Source organism: Triticum urartu, chromosome 1, assembly GCF_003073215.2.
Source record: "Triticum urartu cultivar G1812 chromosome 1, Tu2.1, whole genome shotgun sequence".
Lineage (NCBI taxonomy): Eukaryota > Viridiplantae > Streptophyta > Magnoliopsida > Poales > Poaceae > Triticum > Triticum urartu.
Window position 1 is genome coordinate 19,096,602 of NC_053022.1, and position 26,914 is coordinate 19,123,515.

Here is a 26,914-nt window from a genome sequence, read left to right on the forward strand (position 1 = left end):
TTGGAAAAAACAAATGCACCTTATATTTTGGAACAGAGGGAGTATATGTTCTTAGCTATGCGATAAAGATCCAACAGGTCACACAAGAGTAAGTTTGCACTCACAAGTCGACTGACCCACATCACTTCTATAAAAATAGGACACATATCTGGTGCAGTTAGGACTGCTACTGCAACTTAAGCAGTCTGCATCTGGCCATCCAAAATAAAATCAAGGGCCATGATATCACACAGCTACTCTTCTACAGTACATGACAGAGTTAAGAAGGAACAGGTGAGTGTTCAGTTTAAGTTGTATTACAGAGAACTGTGGCATTTGACATCACTGCAATACAGTAAAGCATGCGCCAGTTTATCAATCGACGACTCCACCCTAATCAGTGATCAGCTGCCAACCATTAGGAGTGATGATCCTTTGATATATTACCCCCATTCCAAAATTCAAGACGTTTTGGTAGGCTACTTATATTTTGGAATGGAGGTAGGAGTATTATTTTAACTGGTTTCGTCTGTCGACCTTTGAGCGTGCAAATAATGCTAGTACCAAGTGTTTCTCCACTAGAATGAATTGGTAGTACACCTGCCCTTTACATAAAAGAAAGCCCCTGAATATCCATCGGTCATATCAATTATTATATCTTCTGGATACCTTGTCTTATTGCACTTCAGAACCCCTATCTTTCTTGCTGCATCAGCACCAACGGCTCCGGAATAATCTTGTCCAAAGGTGTGATCTGAAACTCAAAAACAGAAATTTCAGAATACTTACCATGTTTACTTGAATTAGTCAGGCCAGTATTATGATCTTTCTGGGGTAATTTGTTACTGAAGTTTAACGGGAGGGACTGAGCATTGAGTGATCAACTAATATCAGCTCACCAAAAGAAGCATCGATTTTAACAGCCAGTTCACTGGATGAGTGGTTTCTGCAAGGAAGACGAAACAATCGTCATACATTCAACTGTACACTTGTTTCTTTTCTATCTTCATTTTCTGGGGCAACTCTACAAGAATTTGACTGCAAATAAATGTAGGGGGGGGGGGGGGGGGGGGGGGCTATTCATTAGAACTCACAAGGCCGTAATTGTTGGAGGAGTGGCCCGCGCAAAGCTACAGTTCAACAATCGCAGACATAAGAAGACATAGGGGCAAATGGACAGGCCACCCAATTTTTCTCCACAGAGAAGTTCATCTGGATGGTCATATGGCATTAGCTGAAGATACCAAATAAAAGTTGAGGAAATGCACAGGTTTAATTAACATGATAAAACACAGTCCATGCATTATGAAACTAAACTCAGCAGGGCATTAACCAGGTAATGTGGTAGACATGCCAAATTATTCACAAGGTACAGTTTTAAAAGATCAAGAACAATATGACCTCACATCAGTTAAGATTCAGCTTCGCAAACAATTTGAGCTGGTGTGGTTTATTGTTAACATTTTTCATCGTACATAATTTATTATAAAATGGTACAGCTGATTCCAAAAAGAAAGTCATGGGTGAAATATAAGGTAGTCCTTTTCCTTTAATAGTACAACTAAAACAGGATATCTAGGGAGTCAGAAAATAAACTTCCACAAAATTAGATATCTGTAATTTGAATAATAACAGTGCATTAATACAAACCATATTCAAGGTCTAGACATGCCAAGGAAAAATTAGAGTACCTCAAACATGTAATGTGCCCCCAAAGCGACCAACTTAAGAAGAACTTTTCTGTAGTACCAAAATGTTACAGTTCAGCATAATTCCACCAGGCCCTGCACCAAGGAACAGAAGAGAAAACCATGGAGAAGCTCTTCAAAATCCATCAGACTATGGCCCCTAAAAAAAGAGGCGAGATGAATGAACTGATCTATAACTTAGGGCACACTTTTAATGATAACAACAACAACAACTAGATTCCATAACAAAATATAGTACCACATATCAGTTCGTTCCTGCCTGCTTCCTGTTCATACTACCAAAGCCAAAAAGAAAATGATATAAAGCATAACCCAGACTGCACACTTTGAACTATGGCAAAGAAGCTCAAATCCATCCGTCATATCCTTGTCAGTCTTACCATCATTATATACAGAGTACTGAACGACAACTGGCCAGCCTACTTTTCAAAAAAGGAACATGTTGACAGTCAATGAAAATTACCGACAGAGCCATATTAACTGTGAACACTGTTTGGAGTCAGTTTCTGCAACCACAGAGTATGTTTAATTCAATGTAAAAAAACGCTGAGCCCAGTGATAATACAATTTCCGGCGATAACACTAGCATGATCGAGGTGAGCCAAGTTACAGGGTTAAACTCAACGTGGTGCTGCCTCCATAAAAAAAAATTTGCAGACCGGTCCTTAAGTAAACCTCTACACCTCATATTTAATGCCAGAATGTACATACTACTTCAAATGGATCCATAAAATCTGTACATGGAAAAAAGACTAAAAAGTTGCCAAAATAACTAACAAGCACATATGATTCAGACTTTTGCATGCTTCACAGGTCACCCTAATCATCAAGAGCTTGGCATATAACATATTACACCTCAACAGTCAACAAAACACCTCTTTATTACCATGTTATAATTAACTAACCTTAAACTGGCTTTGATGAGAACAAACCGGTCAAGCTCCTGTTGCTGCTAGCTTCTTCAAATTCTTCTCGAACCAGACAAAAGGGGCATGCTCGCTGATTACTCTGACCCTTAGGCGTATTTGGCGGCTAGAAACGGTTGCATCTTCAATGGAGGCGCCCAAACTCGCTGGGAATTGGTTGACTCGATTCCGTGTGATGCTAAGCCATGGATGCTGGCAGCAGCGAAGGCGCATAGACGCCTGCCACTTCATGCCCGGCCGCCTGACAATCTCCTGTAGGAGTTTGGCTAGCAAACAGTACAGCTTCGGACTTTTGATGATGCATCTGTTTGAGTTTGGATTCAGTTTGGCGAGGTTTCTCTTTTGTTTTGGAGTGCGTTTGATTTGTTCTCTCTCTGCCATCCTGACGGCTTCTTATAAGCTGACTTTCTATTTACACATATGAAAGGCATTTGTTGCAAAAGCAGGAGAACCTATGGCAAGTAACAACTCAAGTTTAGCTTCTAGGAGTTACGTCCAGATATCATATAGCAAACCATTCAACTGTGGCTGCTTCTTCGAGAAACTGATACTTTGTAGGTAGCAATCTTATGTGTTCTCTGTATTTCCCTTTCCCTGAAAAGAGATAGATCAGCAACGAAACAGTTTTAGCTTCAAGTGAGTAGCTCTTCGCATCAACTTTAGACATATAACATCCAGCCTTGACTATCTCTCCTTTTTCCAGCAACCTTCTGATAATAAGATTTAACATCCACGAGTTCGAAGTACAGCCGCTCATCTCCATCGATAAAAAGAGTGTGTCAGCCTCTTCCACTGACCCTTCTTTTATAAGATTTGTCATCATTAGGCTGTAGGTAAAAACATTAGCAACCAACCCATTGGCTGTTATTGCAGCAAACAAATCCTTAGCTTCTTGCTTTCGCTGAACCCTGAAGAAGGCATCAATCATGATATTGACAATTCTAATATTGAATTTCACATCCATTGCGCTTAATTTCTGGAATAGCGTGATGGCTTCGCCGCTACAATTATTTCTGCAAAGTCCAGCAAGAACTATCGAATATGTATCAGTGCACACACTTACTCCAGATTCAACCATCTCATCAAACTTTTCCTTTGCAGCAACAGTTCGTCCAGCCAGAAATAACCCATCCAGTATGACATTATAATTAAAAGTTGTAGGTTTAAGTCCCTTGTGCAGCATCTCTTGGAACAGAATAAGCCCATCATCAATCCTTCTATTTTTGCAATAGCCATTAATAAGTATACCATACGTAATATTACAAGGTTCTAAACCAAATGACACCATATCCTCAAACATTTTTGTTGCATCCTCCATCTTGCAGACTAGGCAGTACCCACCGATCAGTATAGTAAATGTGCAAACATTAGGCCTCATACCTATGTGTGCTATCAAGCCAAGGATATCCCGTGCTTCTACTACCCTTCCTTCTGTGCATAGGTTCTGCATGATTGAATGGAAGAACATAATATCAGGAGGAGGTATACCTTTGTTCATCATTTCAGTAACCAATTCCTTTCCTTTCACCAAATCGCCGTGTGTACAAAAACCCTGGATTAGAGAACCATAAACAGCTGTGCCCTGTCGTACTCCTGTATCAACCATCTGATTAAACTTTATCATAGCATCGTCCAACCGACCCTTTTTACAAAATGCATGTATTAAGGTTGAATATGTGAATGCATCTGGGCTCACTCCTTGTTTCTGCATTTCTCTAAATATAAGCATAGCCTTATCAAGCTTCCCAGATTTAGCATATGCATTAATCAGTATGCTGAAGATATGACAGTTAGGTAGAATACAGTCTGTTGCCATGGAATTGAAGAGATTAATCACATCAACTAAGCATCCTTCGGTGGCATACCCATGAAGGAGAATAGCATATGAAACGTTGTCAGGTTTCAGGCCCTTCATAGCCATGGAATCAAAAATTCCTGCAGCTTCTTTGCTTCTTCCATGTTTGCAAAGAAAGGTTATAAACATGTTGTAAGTATGCACATCTGGTGTAACCCTCCGACTTGTCATCTCTTTGAATACCCTAACTGCCTCCTTCCAGTGGCCTGAAGAGGAGTATCCATGGATGAGGCTATTATAAGTCACATTATCAGGTACGACACCATCATCAACCATTTGACGAAGGAAATACTCTGCCTTGTCCATTGCTCTGGCCTTGCACAGCGCATCGATAACCGAGTTATATGTCACCACATCAGGCATAACACCCTGCTGCACCATTTCATGGAATAGATTGCACGCCTTGCCTACTTGGCCTTCCTTGAAGAAGCCATGGATGACCGTGTTATACGCCACAACGCCGGGGGTGCAGCCCAGCTCAGGCATCCTGTGAAGCAGCACGTCCAGAGCCTCATCTGAGCGCTTTGCGTGGCAGAGTCCCTTGAGGAGGGTGCAGAAGATGACTTGGTTTGCCTCCAGGCCCGTCCTGAAGAGACGGCCAAAGAAAGCGAGCGCCAGATCCGGGCGGCACGCGTGGCAGCAGCAGTCCATGAGGACGCCATAGGTGAAGACATTTGGCTGCACCACCCATCGTCCGGCGCCTCGGGACAAACGACCGAAGAGGGCGATCGCCAGGGCGGGGCCATCGCTGCAGAGTGCGGCGCGCCCGGGCGCGCGGGCGAGGGCAGCCAAAAAATTAGTCAAGGGACGCTCCTGGACAGGATTGCCCTGCCGCAGCAATTCGTCAAACAGGTGGTGTGCGTCCTCCGTGGTGAGCGTGCCAGAGCGCGCCCGCTGCGTCGCGGCGGCGAAGGCGGCGTGGGGATCCCAGATGCGTGAGTGCGCCGAGGTGGATGTGGAAGTGGAGGAGTGGCGAGGGCGGAGGCGGAGGCGGAGGCGCGGTGGAACAGAAGCGAGGCATGACGATTGGGAGACGATAATTTTTGCTATGGCCTTGCGTGTACTCAACTTGGCGTGTACATTACCAAGCTGTACCAATGTGCTAGGTGGCAAACATTCAGTTATCGTACTAGTACAGTAGCATTTTTTGCAGGTAAATTTAAGTTATGGTCTCATATGGATATATTCAAATCACACAATTTTCACAATATAACTTCATTTAGACCAAGAATATAAATTTAGTTGCAAGCCGTAGAAATGTACTGTGAAGCCATAAAAATATTTTTTTAAATATTCCCACGGAATGAAGATATTTTTAAGATTTAGTTCTTTGAGCATCTAGGTAGTGAATTTTGCGCCGTGAAACCCTATCCATGTTGTCCCAAACCTAAAGGTTGAAAGTCTACTATTAGAGATGACGAAGGTTCTCAACTCTTTTCCTTCTTGTGCCTAATGTGGGTAACAAGACGAAAATGGTGTTTTGTGGTGCGAACCATTCCTTCTAATGTGTCCCTTGTGCTCCGGGATCAGATGCATTCGGGTGATACCAACTTATGGGCAACAGGAATGTTATAATATGCCACAAGGGATGCCTGGAAAATGTACTCGACATGATGGCTTTCTCATGGTAGAATGGTGTCACGTTGATTATCCTGGTCGTGTCGGAAGCCAAATAGTGCATAGCTATGCAAAAGTAGGCAAATAGGAATGGTGAATCAAGCCATTGGTGGTGTTAACTTACTTGACCATCTGGATTCAGCGACGATGTTTAAGGCATTTTCTCACTACAAAAAATCCCATGATCTATCCCTGTTAGCTGCACAATTTTTATTTTTTATTTGCAAAAATACAGTGATCCATAATACCAGCAAACAGACCCCTAATGTATGCTATTCTAGATCACGCCATTTTCTTTTCTGTACTGCTCATGGTCCAAACGAGTTTCTTCTGAATTTCGAAAACTTAGTAGATTTCTTCTTACACTTACATGTGACACCCCCCCTCCTTGAAAGTTTTAAAAAAACTAAAATAATGATATTTAATATATTTTTCCTAAAATAAAAGGATGAATTGAGCTCTGCACAAAAAAATGCAAAATATAGTGATCCATAATACTGGCAAACAGTATAGGGCCTTTTTCACTATTTTGACCCTTTCAGAAAACTTTCGCACAAAATGAACTCCACACAAAACTATTTCGATCTAACCCTTTTGGTAACGCCACAAGCCATGTCATTTCTTGTCTATTTAGAAACACCGAGCTAGCCAACATTGCTCCACTTCATAAAAAAAATGGCAATATGAACAAACTAGTTCAAACGCAACGCCAGCCACCTTTGGCTTTTCCAGCAACGCATCGTACTTTGGTATTTCTGCCCTGCCACGTAGCGTCTCGACTAGGCCACAATGTTGGCTAGCTTGGCGTTTCCAAATAGAGAAGAAACGTCATGGCTTGTGGCGTTACCAAAAAGGTCAGATTATGAAATAGTTTTGTGTGGAATTTATTTTGTGAGAAAGTTTTCTGAAAGGGTCAAAATAGTGAAAAGAGCCACAGTAGAGTACCCCTAATGTCCGCTATTCTAGATCACACCATTTTCTTTTCTGTACAACTAATGGGTCCAAAAGAGTTTTGTCGGGGATATACCCCGCGGCGTAACCCGGCCGGACTTGGCGATTCACCGGCGACTCGCACTGACCAGACGGTTTACAAGCAACCTGACTGAACATTATGACTCACTAGTAACCCGTCGGGCAGGACAGACGGATGACAAGGCCCAAGGCCCAGAAGGTGTGAGGAATATTTCCCTTATAAGGAGTCAAGACCGGGACTTGTATCCGGTTTGTATTAGAAGATAGACTAGTCCTAATTCTAATAGGACTCCACATGTAACCCGCCCCTTCAACATATATAAGGAGGGGCAGGGCTCCCCAAAGGGAGACAGAAAATAATAGTTAAGGCTAGACACAACTAGAGGAGAGCTGGTTTATGCGACGACTCCCTCATGAGCATAATGAGACCTAGCCACAAACAGCACGTAGGATTGTTACCGGATGATGTTTCCCGGGGCCCGAAGCTGTCTAAATCCTTGTTTTGTGTGATGATCCGCCTCGCATCTCTCGATTCCGACCAACCCCTTCAAGCTACCGCATAGATGCGTTGGCCTCATGATTAAGTACTCACACTAGGACATCTGCCGTGACAATTCCACGACAGTTGGCGCCCACCGTGGGGCCTGCGCACGGTGGTGTTAAGTTTTTGGAGGGCGCTATCCCAGGGATCGAGAAGCTCCGTCCGGTTTATTGAAGAAGTTCCGGCCGGTTCGTCGGAGAGTTCCAGCTGGCTCGCCGAAAAAGTTCCGTCAGGCTCATCGAAAGGTTCCGCCGGCTCGCCGGAAAATTCCGGCCGGATCATTGAAAAGTTCTGAGCGCCTCGATGCAAGGTTCCGTCTGAATCACCAAAAAGTTCCGATCGCTTCGACGAAAAGTTCCGTCCGAATCATCAAAGGGTTCCAGCCGAATCAACAAAAGTTCTGATCGCTTCAATGAAAAGTTCTGTCTGAATCATCAAAGGGTTCCAGCCGAATCACCAAAAGGTTCCGTCCGAGTCGATAAAGAGTTCTGACCTAGGTTATGAAAAAAGTTCCGGACGAACCTCAAGAGGTTCGAGTTCAAAAGTTCCGGCCGGATTATCAAGAGGTTCTAGTTCAAAAATTCTGGATTATCAAAAGTTCCGGCCGAATTATCAAGAGATTCCGGTTCAAAAGTTCCGGCCGGATTATCAAGAAGTTCCAGTTTCAGAAATTCCGGCTCAAAAAGTTCCGGCCGGGTTATGTGGAGACCTTAGCCACTAGAAGACACAGAACCAATCAACTCTTCTGTCAAAAACAAAAACAACACTATGCATTATCCAGCACCAGCATCTAGCAAAAAATACCAGGTGTTATTTTTCCTATGTATTTTATCAATACATGTTAATTCATCCGACAACAATTACTGTGGCCTGTAATATTTTTATGCAGGACAGCTATTAAAAGAAAAATGGGTGGTATTATACCGCGGAGGCACGTTCGGCTGTGCCGCACAGCTTCACGGACACGCGTATCGCGGTCCGGTTTATATCAACGCGCCGGCTGACTCGCCCGTCCGCACCACCTTACAATGCCACGGATGACTCGCCCGTCCGCCTTCGCCGCCGGTTCATGTGTCCGCGCCGGCTTACAAACGCGGAGGACAACTTGCTCGTCCGCACCGACTTACAAACGCTGGGCCGACTCACCTGTCTGTTCCCGCGGTCGACTCTGCCGAGACTGATTTCGGCTTTACAGCAGCGATCATCAACTTTGTGATGGATAAATTCCGGTTTAACATATCAGGTGAAATCCATCCATTATATTTCTATATCATATATTGCTTTCTTTAAAAAAAGCAATTACTCTGGTTTGCGATGTTGTTAAGGCAGGAAAATTGTTCACTACATCAACACAACGTGGTTGACTCGCCCGTCCATGCGGCTTACCGCGCCTACGATTAAGTCGCCCGTCCGCGCCAGCTTACAATGCCGCGGCCGATTCATTTATCTATGTTGCCTCTGATGTTGCGGTCGTCCTTCCCGTCCGTCTCTTGCGGCTTGGTTTACATCAACATACCAGGCCGCACCTGTCTGCATGAGCTGTTTATTGAGTATGAGCAAGTCACAGCTTGGGTAGCCCGGTTTTCTTTCAAGTTGGAGGCAAAATTATCATCAACTGCCGTTTGCACTAGATGGCTCAATGAGCAGGCACAAGTCTCCGCCACTACTGTTTGGTTAAACTTCAAATAGCCAGTTGGAAGGAACCATTGGCCGAGTTGCTGACACGGCTCATACGGGATTATTTATGACCCGCCGCAGTGACCTCAACCTTCTATGGATTCACATCATGCTATCAACACCAATGATATACAACTTATGCTGGTTTATATCATGGTAAAATATGGAGAATCTCAAGTCAACTCCTCGAGTTACCTTGAGACTCGGGGGCTACGATGACATGTTTCAGCAAATCTTGCCAGTTTCACCCCAGGACGATGGAGGGAAAGATAACCCGGTTCCGGAAGCTACTGTTATATTGATGAAAATTTAAAGACCTTCAGAAAATTTCCGGCTTAGAAAGTATATGACAGTTACAAAATCCCGGCTCAATGAAGAAATTCCGGGTCATCGGGAAGAATTCCGGTTTACAATCCGGTTCAAGGGAAATATGTCTCCCACAAAGCTCTGACGCTCTCAATATCTGGTTCAAAATCCCGGTTCAAGAAGAATTTATCTCTTGCAAAATATTTAAAGGTTGCCGAAGAGGACCTATTGCCATGACGCGCGGTTCAAACATGGGTTATCCTGCCTTATTGACTTATCATATTATTGATCACATGGGGGCTTCTGTTTATAAAGCGGAGTTTTGATTACATATTGATCCGGCTGTCAAGCCAATATTGTCATAAGAGCACAGCTCTGGTTACTTCGGTAATCCGGCTATCAAGCCAATATCATCATAAGGGGCCAAAGAGAGTCTGTTGCACATCACAACTCAAACATGGGTATCCCTTGAGCATAACTCATAATACCACTTGGGGGCTATGTTCGAACCATAGTCACACCTCTTGATCGGCGTAAGGCCACCAGGGAAATCACTTGGGGGCTTGGTCGTATTCGAACCATAGCTACACCTCTTGATCGGCGTAAGGCCACCAGCGAAGTTACTTGGGGGCTCTTTGCTTCGCAACGAACTAAGAGTGTGCACCCTTGTAATAGGCTATCAAGCCAGGCTTGGAAGCCAGGTGTACGCACCTAAAACCCCGGATTAACCTGCCTTCTTTAAGTAAGTCACTCCGCCCAGGTAAACCTGGTACGACCCGCGAACGTTTGACAGTCAATCTCATAGACCCTGAACTTGTCAAAGTTAAAACGTGATTGGTTAAAGATTGAGGTCCATCTTAAGAGGCTTTGTGAAATAGTTAATTCAGTGGCCTAGCAGCCCATGAAAAGCCTCGATTTGGAGCCTGGCAGCTCGTGAAAAGCCTCGCATGTTTCTTTTTGAGTTCTATTTGCCAAGTTTTTTCGCCTTTGTTGAGGTTCATAATATCTTCTGATAAACCGGCGTCCTTGACCCGGCTTGGCTTTCAACTACAAGTTGTCAGTACATAATAAATTATCCAGTGTTTGTTAACCCAGACTGGCTTGCACTAGTGCAGAACCGGGCAATAGCACCAGTTCGTAAGGCCCTTTAGTGCCGGTTTAGGAACCGGCACTAAAGTTTCGGCACTAAAGGCCCCCCCCTTTAGTACCGGTTCAGCACGAACCGGTGCTAAAGGGGATCCACGTGGCACGAGCCAGCTCCGGGGGCCGGGAGCCCACCAACCGGTACTAAATGGTTGTGGGGTTTTTGGTTTTATAATTTCTTTTTCATTTAATTTTGTGTTTTCCATTTTAATTCTTTTTCGTTTGCTGGTATTTTATGGTACTACACATTGTACACGTTATGCATATATATATATATATATATAGAATTTCTAGTAGAACCAATCATATATATATATCATCAATGTCTCACAAACCACCATATTAATTTACACATACACACATGTATAGCTATATACAATTTCTCCTACATATGCATGTTGCCTTCGGAGCCAGTGGCATTAGCCTAATTGGTGCCTTCGGAGCACGATGACAATTGGAAGTGGTTCATGGGGGCGGTAGCGGGTAATAGTATTCTCCCTTCGGATTTATGACCTGGTCGAGCAAAAATCCCGCTATTTCCTCTTGAAGTGCTTCTACGCGCTCCGCTGGTAGGAGCTTGTCCCACACCTCTTTGAACTGTTAAGAAGGAGATCAATATGCATGTGTATTAGTTGTGTGACTAGATATCGATAATGGTGTAAAAATTGTGAATATTGTTCTGACAAGTGTACCCATTCCTGTCTTTGAGATCTGCTCCTTTCGGACGCCATCATGCGAATGTTCTCGCAAACGCAAAATGCACACAGATCAGTCCCCTGCGCCTGCTTCAGGGCCTTTATTACGAGAATGGAATTTAATTTGATCAGATAATAATTAATCAAGCATGATAATTAAAGAGATGACATCTAGCTAGCCAGCTAGTACTACTTAATTACTTACCTTGGATCGAAACCATTTCAGCTTTGGTTTCCATTCGCCTTCCGTGACGCTGATGAACCTTGCCCAAGCCCTGCCCGCCGACAAAGAAAATGAATAAAGGGGTTATTAAATAGTTCATATCATGAAATTAATGACGAACTAAATATGCCGAGATATATAGTTAATAATGATTGAAATTACCCATTGACTATCCCAAACAAGATGTTATAGTCACTATTTGCTTTGAGTAGAGAGTCCAGTATTTCAACTGTTCCGGCGTCAACTTTAATGATACACAAGATCCAGTGAAATCTGCATGCACACACGTTTGCATGTCTTAATTAAGCGGGCATATGTAAGCAAAAACATGTAGCTAGCTAGTAGGCAAAAACAGAGAATTTGTAGTACAAGAAAGTGTGACTCACTGGAAGTTGTAAGGAAGTAGTATATCTTCATTATATTTGAGGCGCTTCAAGAACTCTAGCATGCTGTCCTCTACCTCTTTTTCTTGATGCTTGTTCATTTTCCATGTGTATTCATTAACGGTGTTTGGGTCAATGAACCCAATGCCATAGCGTCCACTTTTCTCATTTCATACACCTTCATCCTGCATAATACCACAGAAAAGAATATAGTAAGGATAATTACAGGTAATGATTGATCAAAAGGATCACTACAGCTAGCTTGAGATTTAAATTACAGAAAGAAATCACTTACAGACAATAGCAACTGACGATAGATTTGTCGAGTGCGTCTTGATTGTATAACTGAAACAGTTCAGGATACTCAACGGCCACAACTTTCTCATGGTAGTAATCATCCTTCTTGACATTCACCATGAGGGACTCTCAATTGGATCTCTTGGTAATGTCCATGTACCATTGATGCAATTCATACATTCTCGTTGGGAGCTTGTTGACATCTTCTGGCTCGACCAAAGGTTGGCCCCGGACATATTTCCGTTTTATTTCCTCCTCTGTAATCCCAGGCATGTCGTCGATCTTGAGGAGTTGTCCAACAGTGATCTTGAGTTCTTCAGCCTGCATTATATGCTCCTGGGTTATTACCACATCGCCCACCTCGGGAACGTAAACTGTTTGGCCACAATAATATTGGGCGTGCGTACTGTCACGTGTTGTTGGCGGCACAACAAGCGGGGGGGGGGGGGGGGTCAATTGCGCCACTTGTTTTCCCAGCTGGGCAACGGTTTTCCTGCATTTTTTGACAGCTGCTTGTTGTTTGCTCGAGCTCAAGCTCGCCTCCTTCTGTAGACGTCGTCGATGTAACTTCCTGATGTGGCGCTCATAGTCTGAGTCAACAGGCTTAGGAGCTGGTGGTTGAGCCATACGAATAAAGTGGTCAACTACTTCCACAGGCACTTTCTCCCTTGGCGGCAGTGGCGGTTTCGGTCCAAAATGGGCGTCGACTTCTGCCTGCACTATGGCATTGGTTTGCTCCTCGGTCCTGTCGTAAGCCCTCACAGGAAGAGGAGTAGTGAGGTTTGGACCATATTTATATCGCTTGCCTCCGCCTGTACTTCCTGTACTATGACCTCGACTCGTACCGCTACGCACCATAGCTGCGGGGTGTCTCTTCTGCGACTGCTGAGGCGGCGGAGACGGCTGACGGGGCTGAGTTGGACGAGGAGGAGTGGCCTGAAGCTGTGCCGGACTTGCAGTGGCCTGAGGTTGTGCCGGACTTGGAGGAGGAGTGGACGTCTGACGCTGTGTCGGACTTGGAGGAGGAGTGGCCTGACACTTTGCCGGACTTGGAGGAGGAGGAGTGGCCTCACGCGTTGGTGGACTTGGAGGAGCGGGAGTCTGCTGACTCGGTGGCGGACTTCGACGAGGAGTCGGGTGACGCGGTGTCGGTGGCCTTTGAAAGATGATGCAATCCTTTCTCCATAGGATGACATGATGTATGGCCTCTCCCAATGTGTGCTCGTCGTCACCTCCAGGAATGTCAAGCTGTAGCTCCGAATATGGGTCCACCACCTCATCAACCAAGACACGAGCATAGCCCGCTGGAATCGGGTTGCAATGGAAGGTTGCCTCGGGGGAATTTGAAAAAGCAACGGCGTCCGCCACCTTCATGGATATGTTCTTCATTTTGAAGTGTAGCTCGCAGTTAGTGTTCTCCGTGATGTCATCCACGGGGTATCTATCCAGCACTACTGCGTCGCCCGGGATGGAACCCACGCTGCTTCTCGGCATGGATGGGGCGGTGGTATCCAATGCTGGATCATCCGCTAGCTGCTGCAGATGCTGAGACCCCCTTTGCTGGCCATGTAGCGATGGACATGCTCGTCCTCCTCCCTGACACGGCGACGTACCACCTCCGGCGGGGCCGGCTCCCTCCGCACCGAAAGTGGCCCACGCGAACGCCACCAAAGGAGATGAGGGTCGACGACGGGACCCGGGGCCGGGTTCCTCACCAAGCGTCGCGCCCCTGAAGGTAGCACCTCCCAGTGCCAGCCCGGCGGAGCCCAGTCCCGGACAGGGGTCCTCTGAAGCAGGACGTCGTCGCGAACGGGTCGACGGCGAGGATGCGGGCCGTGCATCGTCGACAACAAATACTATATGCAAATGTAACACTAATTATGCTATCATTGCATATGTCAAAATTCTATATGCTATTTCATACTAATTAAGCATCTAACACTAAAAACAGAAAAAACAACTTCTATACATCCATCTAACATGCATTCATACATATATACTAGTGAAAAAATAATAATCTGAAAAAATCTAAACTAATTAAACATACAAAATATGTATATACTAATTAACTTAATTAAGGAAATGTGCGTGTGTGTGTGTTCATGCTTGTGTGTGTATGGGCTCGGGGAGGGGTGGCGGCCACCGGGGGCGAGGGATCGGAGAGGGGTTAGAGGGGGAGAGCTCACAGCGGGGCGACGGCGACGGCGAGGCGACGGCCCGGGGCGTGATGGGGCGGCGATGCGGGGACGGCGCGACGTGGACGGGGTAGGCCCGGGGCGGCGGAGGGGGAGGGGGGCGGGGAGGGGGAGGGGGGCGGCGACGGGGACGGGGGCGGCGACGGGGATGAGGGCGGCGACGAGGATGGGGGCGGCGACGGCAACGGCGCGCGACTGGGGCGGCGTAGGACGGGGGCGGCGTCGATCGATCGGGAAGAAACAGAGGGGGAGAATGAAATTTTTCGAAGTGTTGTATATATAGAAGGCACCTTTAGTACCGGTTGGAGCCACCAACCGGTACTAAAGGTCTGTTTTGGCTAGCCCAAGCGGCGGGAAGCGACCCCCTTTAGTAACGGGTGGTGGCTCCAACCGGTACTAAAGGCCCCCCCTTTAGTACCGGTTGGTGCCACGACCCGGTACTAAAGGGTGTGCGCTGCCAGGCGAGGGGCGCAGAAGTTTAGTCTCACCTCGCTAGCCGAAGGGCGCTCACACCTGCTTATAAGCCCCGCCGCCGTTGCTGTCTCGAGCTCCTCTCTAAAGCAGGCCTTCTGGGCCTACCTCTGCTACTCTGCCCTGTGGGGCCTATTGGGCTTGCGCGCCTGCATCCTGGCCCAACAACAGGTTGGGTTTCTAGTCGTATGCAGGCCGCTGTGGCCCGGTAGGTGGGTTTTTTTCATTTAGTTTTTTCTTTTCTGCTTTATTTATTTTGTTTTATTTATTTTTAGTTGTTTTTTGCTATATTTAGAGTTTCTTTGTGAATATTTTTGATAGTTTTTAGAAACTTTCAGTTAGTGCCGGTAGTTTTTAAATTTGAATAGTTTAAATTTTGAATTATTTGAAATTTGTGTGAATCACTAGTTTGTGAATAACTTAACTTTAAAAATACATTTTCCAGTGATTCTTTTTTCTTATGTTTAATATTAGTGTGTTTTATCATTATATTCAATTTGGTAATGCTTAAGTTATTTAAAAATGAAATGCCTTTGTAACGGATGAGTTTTCGTCCGAAACCCTGATACTTCGAAACAGATTGTCCATTTTGTACACGAAATGCATCCAGTTTTTGCGATAACCCTCTCTACTTTTTTGCACATGCTATGTGGGTGAAATAATAATACCATGCCAACTTTCATCCTTTTCTGAGTTCATTTGAAATGCTTTTCAATTTCAGGGTCATTTAGCTGAAAAAATCAATAAATGCATGAAAGAATTTGCTTGCACATAAAATTTCTTCGCGTTTCAAATGCCAAAACACATAACTAGCTACCCTAACTATTACAGAGATTCCCTCCTGGGTGTGAAACACAGAAGAAAGTGATGATAGTTAAGCCGATCACATCCCAGATCTTTGGGTGTGAAACTTTTTCTTCGCGTGTGTCCCTTTGCGTCGTAGCCATGGAAAATCTTCATCATTTAACGGGATGCTCGGGTCAATATTCACTGTGAATGGAGCAATTTCATCAAACTTTTCATAATCTTCTGACTTGTCTGTCTTGTCATCCACTCCCACGATGTTTCTCTTCCCAGAAAGAACTATGTGCCGCTTTGACTCATCGTACGATGCATTCGCTTCCTTATCTTTTCTTTTTCTTGGCTTGGTAGACATGTCCTTCACATAGAAAACCTGTGCCACATCATTGGCTAGGACGAATGGTTCGTCTGCATACGCAAGATTGTTGAGATCCACTGTTGTCATTCCGTACTGCGGGTCTTCCGTTACCCCGCCTCGTGTCATATTGACCCATTTGCACCGAAACAAAGGGACCTTCAAACCACGTCGATAGTCAAGTTCCCATATGTCCTGTATATAACCATAATATGTTTCCTTTCCCCTCTTGGTTTCTGCATCAAAGCGGACACCACTGTTTTGGTTGGTGCTCTTCTTATCTTGGGCGATCGTGTAAAATGTATTACCATTTATCTCGTACCCTTTGAAAGTCATTATATTCGAAGATGGTAACTGGGACAGCAAGTACAGGTCATCTTCAATAGAGGTGTCATGCATGGTACGTGCTTGCAACCAGCTGGCGAAACTCCTGGTTTGTTCACGTGTAATCCAGTCATCAGACCGCTCCGGGTGTTTGGAGCAAAGCAAATTCTTGTGTTCATCCATATACGGAGCCACCAAGGCGGAATTCTGTAGAACTGTGTAGTGTGCTTCAGTGAGAGAATGTCCGTCCATACATATTATTTGTTCCCCTCCTAGCGTGCCTTTTCCATCCAGTATGCCCTTATGCCGCGATTCAGGAACACCAATCGGCTTAAGGTCAGGAATAAAGTCAATACAAAACTCAATGACCTCCTCATTTTGACGGCCCTTGGAGATGCTTCCTTCTGGCCTAGCACGGTTATGAACATATTTCTTTAAGACTCCCATGAACCTCTCAAAGGGGAACATATTGTGTAGAAATATAGGACCCAAAACGTTAATCTCTTCGCATAGGTGAACTAGGACGTGCGTCATGATGTTGAAGAAGGATGGTGGGAACACCAACTCGAAACTGACAAGACATTGCACCAAATCATTCTGTAACCTTGGTATGATTTCTGGATCGATTACCTTCTGAGAGATTGCATTGAGAAATGCACATAGCTTCACAATGGCTAATCGAACGTTTTCCGGTAGAAGCCCCCTCAATGCAACCGGAAGCAGTTGCGTCATAATCACGTGGCAGTCATGAGACTTTAGGTTCTGAAACTTTTTCTCTGCCATGTTTATTATTCCCTTTATATTCGACGAGAAGCCAGACGGTACCTTAATACTGAGCAGGCATTCAAAGAAGATTTCCTTCTCTTCTTTGGTAAGAGCGTAGCTTGCATGACCCTGATGTATGCCGTATTTTCCGTGCATACGTTGCTGGTCCTCCTGTGCCTCAGGTGTATCTTTTGTCTTCCCATACACGCCCAAGAAGCCAAGCAGGGTCACACAAAGATTCTTCGTCACGTGCATCACGTCGATTGCGGAGCGGACCTCGAGGTCTTTCCAATAGGGAAGGTCCCAAAATATAGATTTCTTCTTCCACATGGGTGCGCGTCCGTCAGCGTCATTCGGAACAGGTTGTCCACCAGGACCCTTTCCAAAGACCACCTTCAAATCCTTGACCATATCATGTACATCAGCACCAGTACGGTGGCGAGGCTTCGTCCGGTGATCCGCCTCACCTTTGAAATGCTTGCCTTTCTTTCTTACGGGATGCCTGCTCGGAAGAAATCGACGATGTCCCAGGTACACATTCTTATTAGCCAAATATATACTGTCAGTACCGTCCAAACAGTGCGTGCATGCGCGGTATCCCTTGTTTGTCTGTCCTGAAAGGTTACTGAGAGCAGACCAATCATTGATGGTCACGAACAGCAACGCCTTTAGGTCAAATTCTTCCCCCATGTGCTCATCCCACGCACGTACACCTGTTCCATTCCACACTTGTAAGAGTTCTTCAACTAATGGCCTTAGGTACACATCAATGTCGTTGCCGGGTTGCTTAGGGCCTTGGATGAGCACTGGCATCATAATGAACTTCCGCTTCATGCACAACCAAGGAGGAAGGTTATACAAACATAGAGTCACAGGCCAGGTGCTATGGTTGCTGCTCTGCTCCCCAAAAGGATTAATGCCATCTACGCTTAGACCAAACCATACGCTCCTTGCGTCATCTGCAAACTCCTTCCCGTACTTTCTTTCGATTTTTCTCCACTGCGACCCGTCATCGGGTACTCTCAACTTTCCGTCTTTCTTATGGTCTTCTCTATGCCATCGCATCGCCTTGGCATGCTCTTTGTTTTGGAACAAACATTTCAACCGTGGTATTATAGGAGCATACCACATCACCTTGGCAGGAATCTTCTTCCTGGGGCGCCGGCCCTCGACATCACCAGGGTCATGGCGGCAGATCTTATAGCGCAATGCACCACATACCGGGCAAGCGTTCAAATCCTCGTACTCACCGCGGTAGAGGATGCAATCATTAGGGCATGCATGTATCTTCTGCACCTCTAACCCTAGAGGGCAGACAACCTTCTTTGCTTCGTACATACTCTCGGGCAATTCGTTGTCCTTTGGAAGCATATCCTTTATCATTACCAGCAACTTTCCAAATCCCTTGTCAGATACACCATTCTCTGCCTTCCATTACAGCAATTCCAGTGTGGTGCCCAACTTTTTCTTGTCACCTACGCAATTCGGGTACAACAATTTTTTGTGATCCTCTAACATGCGCTGCAACTTCTTCTTCTCCAAATCACTTGCGCAGTTTCTCTTTGCATCGGCAATAGCCTGACCTAGATCATCAACGGGCTCATCTGATGCCTCTTCTTCAGCTTCTTCCCGCATTGCCGGCTCAGCTTCTTCCCGCATTACCGGCTCAGCTTCTTCCCCCATTGTTGTATCATCGTATTCAGGGAACCCATGGCCAGGATAGCTGTCGTCGTCCTCTTCTTCTTCATTGTCTTCCATCATAACCCCTCTTTCTCCGTGCTTGGTCCAAACATTATAATGGGGCATGAAACCGGTCTTAAACAGGTGGACGTGAATGGTTCTTGATGTAGAGTAATTGTGACCATTCTTACAGCGAGCACATGGACAAGGCATAAAACCATCCGCCCGCTTGTTTGCCTCAGCCGCAAGCAGAAAAGTACGCATGCCCTCAACGAACTGGGGAGAGCATCGGTCATCGTACATCCATTGCTGGCTCATCTTCATTACACAACACCGAATAGACCAAATTAATACAAGTTCATACATAAAGTTCATACAACACTTAAATGCAACAAACAAATAACTCTCTAGCTAAAGCATTTAAATGCAACAACAAATACGATCAAGATTGCAACTAAGGTAACAATGGATCCAACAGCATAATGATACCAAGCCTCACTATCGATGGCATATTTTCTAATCTTTCTAATCTTCAAGCGCATTTTCTCCATCTTGATCTTGTGATCATCGACGACATCGGCAACATGCAACTCCAATTCCATCTTCTCCCCCTCAATTCTTTTCAATTTTTCCTTCAAGTACTCGTTTTCTCTTTCAACTAAATTTAACCTCTCGGCAATAGGGTCGGTTGGAATTTCCGGTTCAGATACCTCCTAGAAAAAATTTCTATATGAACTTGATGGGCATAATTTGTCATAAACATGAAATGCAACTAGTTTTAAAAGAGAATATACATACCACATCCGAATCATAACAAGGACTAGGGCCGACGGGGACGGATATCAAAACCATGGCACTATATGTATAACAAACAGCGTACAGGTAAGATAATTATACGAGTAACTATATATCCAAATCACACAAACATCAATTTTTATATAAAATTTCATGAACAAGAGGCTCACCACAAGGTGGTGCCGGCGACGGGACGGTGCGGGCGATCGACGGTGGCTACGATGGAGATTTAGAAGGCACTAAGTAAACCACACCTACATATGCAAACTAAGTGTTATTTTTGACCTCAAATTGCATATAAATCAAATACTAGCACACACACACACACATATATATATATATCCTCCCAAATTACTAAACTCACAAATTAATCACTATATAAACCAATGCAAGAGCTAATCTAGCAATGAGAGATGAAAGGACAAAGTTGCTAACCTTTGTGATCATTTGAATGGATGAGGGCCTTCAAATCTTGACAAATTTTGGGTAAATTTTGTGATGAACTCGAGAGGAAGAAGGGAAGAACAGAGGAGAGGGCCGGAGAGGGGAAAGGGGGAAGAACAGAGTGCTGGTGGACGAAGGGTTTATATAGGACGACCTTTAGTACCAGTTCATGGCACGAACCGGTACTAAAGGTGCTGGAGGGGCCCCACTCTGACAACATCCTGCCACCACTCTCATTAGTACCAGTTCGTGGCACGAACCGGTGCTAAAGGTTCGCCACGAACCGGTACTAATGAAAGCGGCCCGGCTATCCGTTGGAACCGGCACTAATGTGCTTCACGTTTGACCATTACTAGTGTTGGTATTATAAGTCGCCAGTATATATTTGGATTGCGCCATTAGAATCATGCGCTCATAAATCATTGGATTATATTATTCAAATCTTCAAATAGCCAACATGGCTGGATTTTATTATGGTTATCAGTAACCAATATTATGATTAAGGTTTTCAAAGTCGCTTTAGCGCAATGGCTATTATATTATCAATGGATATGATTTATTCTACAATTGAAGGAATAGTCCCGAGTCGCTGCAGGCTTACGACCCGGCACTTGGGGGCTACATTATTCAAGTTGAGATTACATTAAATATACAAGTCTCATGTTGCTGCAAGCATGCACCATGACACTTGGGGGCTAATGTAAAGTCATTATTTGCTCACCTTATTGAAGACCCGACTCATCACATTGTAATGAGCTGGCCCTTGGGGGCTACCAATTGCTCCTATCAATGATTCAAGGTACACAAGTCTTAATCTGTTATATTCAAGGGTCCACTACTCAGTTGGTAAAACACAAAGCTCTTAACCTTGTGGACGTGGGTTCAAGCCCCATGGTGGAGTTACATCATATGATGTTATTTTCAATGAAGCATGATTATATTTATAAAGTCCCTGCTCATTATTGCATAATGACCCGGCCCTTGGGGGCTACACTGGTTGAAGTTTTGTGAGCATCAGGCAATTACAAGTCCCAGGTTGCTGCAAGCATGACAACCCGGCACTTGGGGGCTACATAATATGGAATATTCAGTTTTTACTAAGTGACTGGGATGAACAACATGGATTTCTTCTTAAGTGGCAGTATTTATATTGAAGCAAGTCTTAAGCCATCACTTTGTTCTGCTCAAGACTTGGGGGCTACAGGTAAAATGGGTATAAGGGAGAAAAATCTTCAAATTCTCAGTTTTGAATAAACTAGATTGACCCGGTGTCTGCAACAATCATAATCTGGTGTCATCAATAATCATGAACCGGCGTTGGCAACAGTAATGACCCAGAATTATCAGTTTTTATAGCCCACCGATTTTGGAAATCATAGCTTGGCAAGTTCTACATTTTCAAGCCGGATGAATATCAGTTGAATATTTGAAGACCAATATTTTTGTCAAGTCAGAGCATTCAAGGACGAATCAAATGGATTTTTTATTTACAATATTTATTCTATAAGCAAATTGATTATGAAGCTGGTCTATTGACCCGGATTTTCTAGAAGGAGGAAATGACAAAGACTTAAGGATGATCAGGTGCCGGTTTACAAGAATTCTTAACCTGGAGCACAACATGTCAAATTTGTTCTTGTGTTTATTTTGCAACATAAGTTCACCATGGATAAATCCAAGCTAAACTTGGGGGCTAATGTCGGGGATATACCCCACGGCGTAACCCGGCCAGACTTGGCGATTCACCGGTGACCCGCACTAACCAGACGGTTTACAAGCAAGCTGACTGAACATTATGACTCATTAGTAACCCAGCGGGCGAGACAGACAGATGACAAGGCCCAAGGCCCAGAAGGCTGGTTTATGTTAATGGTGGGCCGGTTTAAGAGAGAAGGTGTGAGGAATATTTCCCTTACAAGGAGTCAAGACCCGGACTTGTATCCAGTTTGTATTAGAAGATAGACTAGTCCTAATCCTAATAGGACTCCACATGTAACCCGCCCCTTCAACATATATAAGGAGGGGCAGGGCTCCCCAAAGGGAGACAGAAAATAATAGCTAAGGCTAGACACAACTAGAGGAGAGCCGGTTTATGCGGCGACTCCCTCATGAGCATAATGAGACCTAGCCACAAACAGCACATAGGGTTGTTAACGGATGATGTTTCCCAGGGCCCGAAGCTGTCTAAATCCTTGTTTTGTGTGATGATCCGCCTCGCACCTCTCGATTCCGACCAACCCCTTCAAGCTACCGCATAGATGCGTTGGCCTCACGATTAAGTCCTCACACTAGGACATCTGCCGTGACAATTCCACGACAAGTTTCTTCTGAATTTTGTAAATTTAGTAGACATTACATGTGAGATCGCGCCACTCCCAAGATTTCGAAAAGCCAAAAAATTTGCGTACGAAATAGTATTTACCAATTTTTTTGAGAAAGTATTTACCAAATAGTTTTTCCCATATTTTAAAACAAAATATTATTTACCAAATTATTGTTCATAATACTGGCAAACAGTACCCCTAATGTCTGCTATTCTAGATCACACCACTTTCTTCTGAATTTTGTAAGCTTAGTACATTTCTTACACTTACATGTGAGTCCCCCCCCCAAAGTTTTTTAAAAAAGTAAATATAATGATATTTAATATATTTTCCTAAAATAAATGGATGAATTGAGCTCAGCAACCAATTTGTTGGCTTATGAAATATTTACCAAATTCTTGTTCATAAAGTAGTATTCATGGACATATACAGAACCAAAATGTGTATGCACCTGCGGAAACCATTTTTGAAGTGTTTCTCGAAGAGCGGTCCTGTTTCGGAAATTAGTACAAAAATGTCAGGTCCAAGACCTTCACTTCTCAGTGAGTAATGAACTATTATGAGAGAAAAAAGAACAGGCTGAACTTGAGCTCTCTTAACATTAAAAAAAAGATTGTTCTGTAGTACCAAAATGTTAGAGTTCAGCATAATTCCATCAGGCCCTGCACCAAGGAACAGAAGAGAAAACCATCAGACTCTGCCCCTTGGAAAAAGAGGTAAGATGAATGGACTGATCCATAAATTAGGATACACTTTTGTTGGAGAAATACAATACTACTACAGCTGGATCCATACAACCTGTACATGGCAAAAAGAACTAGAAGCTGTTGCTGGAATTTTGCTAGTAGGCCTTTGGCCCAAAGCCCAACTAAAATTCTGAAATTCTCTTGGCCCATTCATGCACACATGTGAGCGGAGTGAGTGAGGCTAAAGTTTAGTCCCACCCCGGAACTTGAGAGAGAGTTGCACCTCTTTATAAGGTGAGCTCTTCTACCACTTGTATGAGCATGAGAAGAGAAGACCTACACGCGTGCTCATCCTCCTCGCTCACCTCGTCACGACGCGCCGCGGGTTGCGGGATTGAGCCGAGCCGAGCCGAGGACAGAGCTATGCATGTTGTCTATATTTTTTGCTGCTCGGGAAAATTAATGAGTCATTAATTAATAATTAACAGACGCATTAATTACTGAACCGTTTCGGATTCTTTTGGATCGTGACGACTCGGACGTAGGGTTTATTCCCACGACCTACCCGGCCCGCACTATATAGTCAGGCAGACGTCTACCCTAGCCGCCGCCGCTTCGTATGGTTTCTCACCACCGTTCCAGATCATTGCGCCGCCAAGCAAGTCTTCTCCATCCCTCCTTTCGGCGTGCACCGGGAGAAGGGACAGCAGGCCTCCGGAACCCCGCCTCTCGTGATCCTGCACGGGAGAGGGGCGATCAGGTTTTTGGGGAGCGCATTCATGCGACTGCTGGCAGCGATGACTTCGCGAACGATGACTTCTTCCCCGACCTCGGCAACCTCGTCCTCGACGACATGGGTGACAACGTCAACGCCAGCGGTGCGCTGCACCCACTACAAGAAATCTGTTAATCCAATCCGTCACAACACGCTGCAAAACCGTCATGCGTGGGCATCGATGACGGATTTGAAATCCGTCATGTATATCGCGTCATAATTTGACCATCATGCAAATCATGACAGAAATATGAGCCGTCATGGATTTTGTCCCATATCATGACGGCTCATGACTGTCACAATTGACATGTGATAACGGCGTTAACATGCCAGACACATCATCATCTGACATGGCATCCAACATGGCTCTGATGTGGCGGCCCATGTGATAATGCCCAAATTTACTTTGGCCCATACAATAATCCGAGATTGGTCAAGATTTTGGCCCACTAAATTTAATCGTGGCCCATATTACATTATGCCTGATTACATTCATAGCCCATTGGGGACAATACATCTTTAGCCCATAGATTTTAACCATATCACTAGCCCACTAATTTTGGATAGTTAACATTTTGATCCAATGTGTACTTAAAAGATTTCTGAACATATCTAACAGAAGACTTCACTTAAAAAAATCTTAATCAAATATAAATTACAGAAAGAATAATTACAGCCAGGAACATAAGCAAAACAGTTCCAATTTTTTTTTACAAACTAGCCACAAATGCTCTCTGCAACATCTCCGCTCAAACACCGTAATGCTCATTCTCTCTCAAAAAAAACACCATAATGCTCATTGGAGTTCCAGCAAACCCCGTCCTTCCATAGTGGACGTCAGTAGTGGTTTATTCAATATCCAAATCTCATAAGACATATGTGGTCATCCAGATTTGCGATGCAACAACATAACAATAGCCTACAAACAGAAGGTCCTTTAGAATCTAACAACACAAAATCATAATCATCACTACTAATTTAGACAAAGTAGTGTAGATGCAAAAAAGTAACATAAAAGCATTTATTACTGAAGTTAGAGCAGCACAACTGATATGTACTGAAATACAGATATGGTATGTCAAACATAAAAATAAAATTATGTTAGAATTTGGTCAGGCCTAATAAAGTATGTTTTCAAACAGCTAAATGATTTGATTTATCATTTACTTCCTCACAATGGGATATTTTGTTTGTTCACAAATGAATAGGATCCCCAAATTCAGTTGAAAACACCTTACAATTATTTCACTACATAAGAATGCCTCCATCCTATAGGTTAATAATTTCCTTATTCCAAACCTCCTATACAAATGATCTTTTCTATACAATGATAGGGAAAAGCTGAAGCAACCATATACTTACTAAACACTCCCAGTAAGTGAAACAAAATGATAAAAGGTTAATTTTCATTTAGTGTCTACAACTAAGATTTGAACCTTACTACTTTTCAACTAAAAAAATGTTGACAAATCAAAATGTAGTTTTAGGCAGAGTTGCATCTTGTTACGTTTTTATCTTCAGATTCGTGAATCACATAACTTAGGCAGAGCACATAGCAAACGAACTCAATTTATAATACGCCCACAATCTCAGAATGAAGAGACACACTACATCAGCAAAGTAGATGAAAATTATACTTACATGTCAATCTGTAAGGAGTACATTTCTCCATTTTCTAAGTACACACCTAGCCTGAAGGAGATGCTCAAATAGATGAAAGGTATAATCCATATGCATGGTCCTTAATGATCATATTCTAGCAGATAAATAATAGCTGAAGAAAATATTCAGAATGTACAGTCCACCTATATAAACAACGGTATGAATAGCACAAAACCAAGCACACAAACAACAAAGTATATATTTTTACATGGGAAATACCTACAGGACCAAAGATATCATATTTGGAGTTACCATCATGGACCACAAACTGGACATTTCCAGGCAGAATAAACTGAAAACATGAATCTAAAAATTAGGCTCGCATGGAAAATTTCCAGCTCCATTTTTTTGGACGAGACCCAAATAAGGACCTTCGCAAGTTGTAGCCACAAACTAAACAGTTTCGCAAGTAGTCTAACCACATTATGAAGGAACCGGTCAATATAAAATACTACTCCCTCCATTCCAAAATAGATGACAACTTTATACTAACTTTAGTACAAAGTTAGCACAAAGTTGGGTCATTTATTTTGGTACGGAGGGAGTAGTAGAAGGGAACATGAGGCCATTAGATGCTCTCCATGTTTCAGTCAGCTGTGATTAAATGAACTCTTTATAAGCATGGTAATGTGTTTACTATGCATAAGACAAGTGAGCCACTAAATCTATCTCGCAGTTCTGTCAATAAAATATCCGGCCGCTCTACATTAAGATGTCAGAACATACATCAATACATTTAATCACTTGAAAATTTCATGTATTGAAACTTGTACAGAGACTTGGACCAGTTGACAACATGTGTATATCATTCGAACATTACTAACCAGAGTACTCACTTTTAGCAAAATTATAATTAAAGAATATGAAGATACATAATCCAGCAGAAGGTGCCTCACCAAACATCACTAAATTCTTGGTTACAAAGTCAATATGTACAATAAGTTTGTGTCAAGATGCACATCTATCTCAAGTATTCCAGGATGCATAAAAATTCTTAGATCAGAGCACAGCCAAAAGGCAAACAACGTCAACGACCAAGCTTTAGAGTATTACCTAGCCAGGAGATGCAACAGAGATGGGGGCTGCATCGGCGAAGCAGAGGCTGGATCCATGTCGGTGGCGTCCTGTACACAACATCCGTGACGGCGGCGCCGCCCTGTACCTCACCATGGCTCGCTGCCGGTCAAAGATGGACCAGTAGCCCGGAGATACAACAAAGAAGGAGGCTGCGTCGGTGAAGCAGAGGCTGGATCCGTGGCGGTCACTGCTTGTACTCTGCATCCGTGATGATGATAGCGCCCTGTACCTCACCAT

At 44.0% G+C, this 26,914-nt stretch overlaps 1 protein-coding gene across 1 annotated transcript; it reads right to left on the reverse strand.

The window, feature by feature from the left end:
- Positions 1-800: 800 nt before the first annotated feature.
- On the reverse strand, positions 801-26,914 carry LOC125532578 (protein Rf1, mitochondrial-like). Its single transcript, XM_048696588.1, has 5 exons — positions 26,768-26,914; positions 2,594-5,558; positions 1,671-1,827; positions 1,074-1,191; positions 801-925 (listed from the first exon to the last, which is right to left on the reverse strand). The coding sequence occupies exons 1-2, from the start codon at positions 26,912-26,914 to the stop codon at positions 3,117-3,119; spliced, it is 2,589 nt and encodes an 862-aa protein (XP_048552545.1). The 3' UTR covers positions 801-925; positions 1,074-1,191; positions 1,671-1,827; positions 2,594-3,116.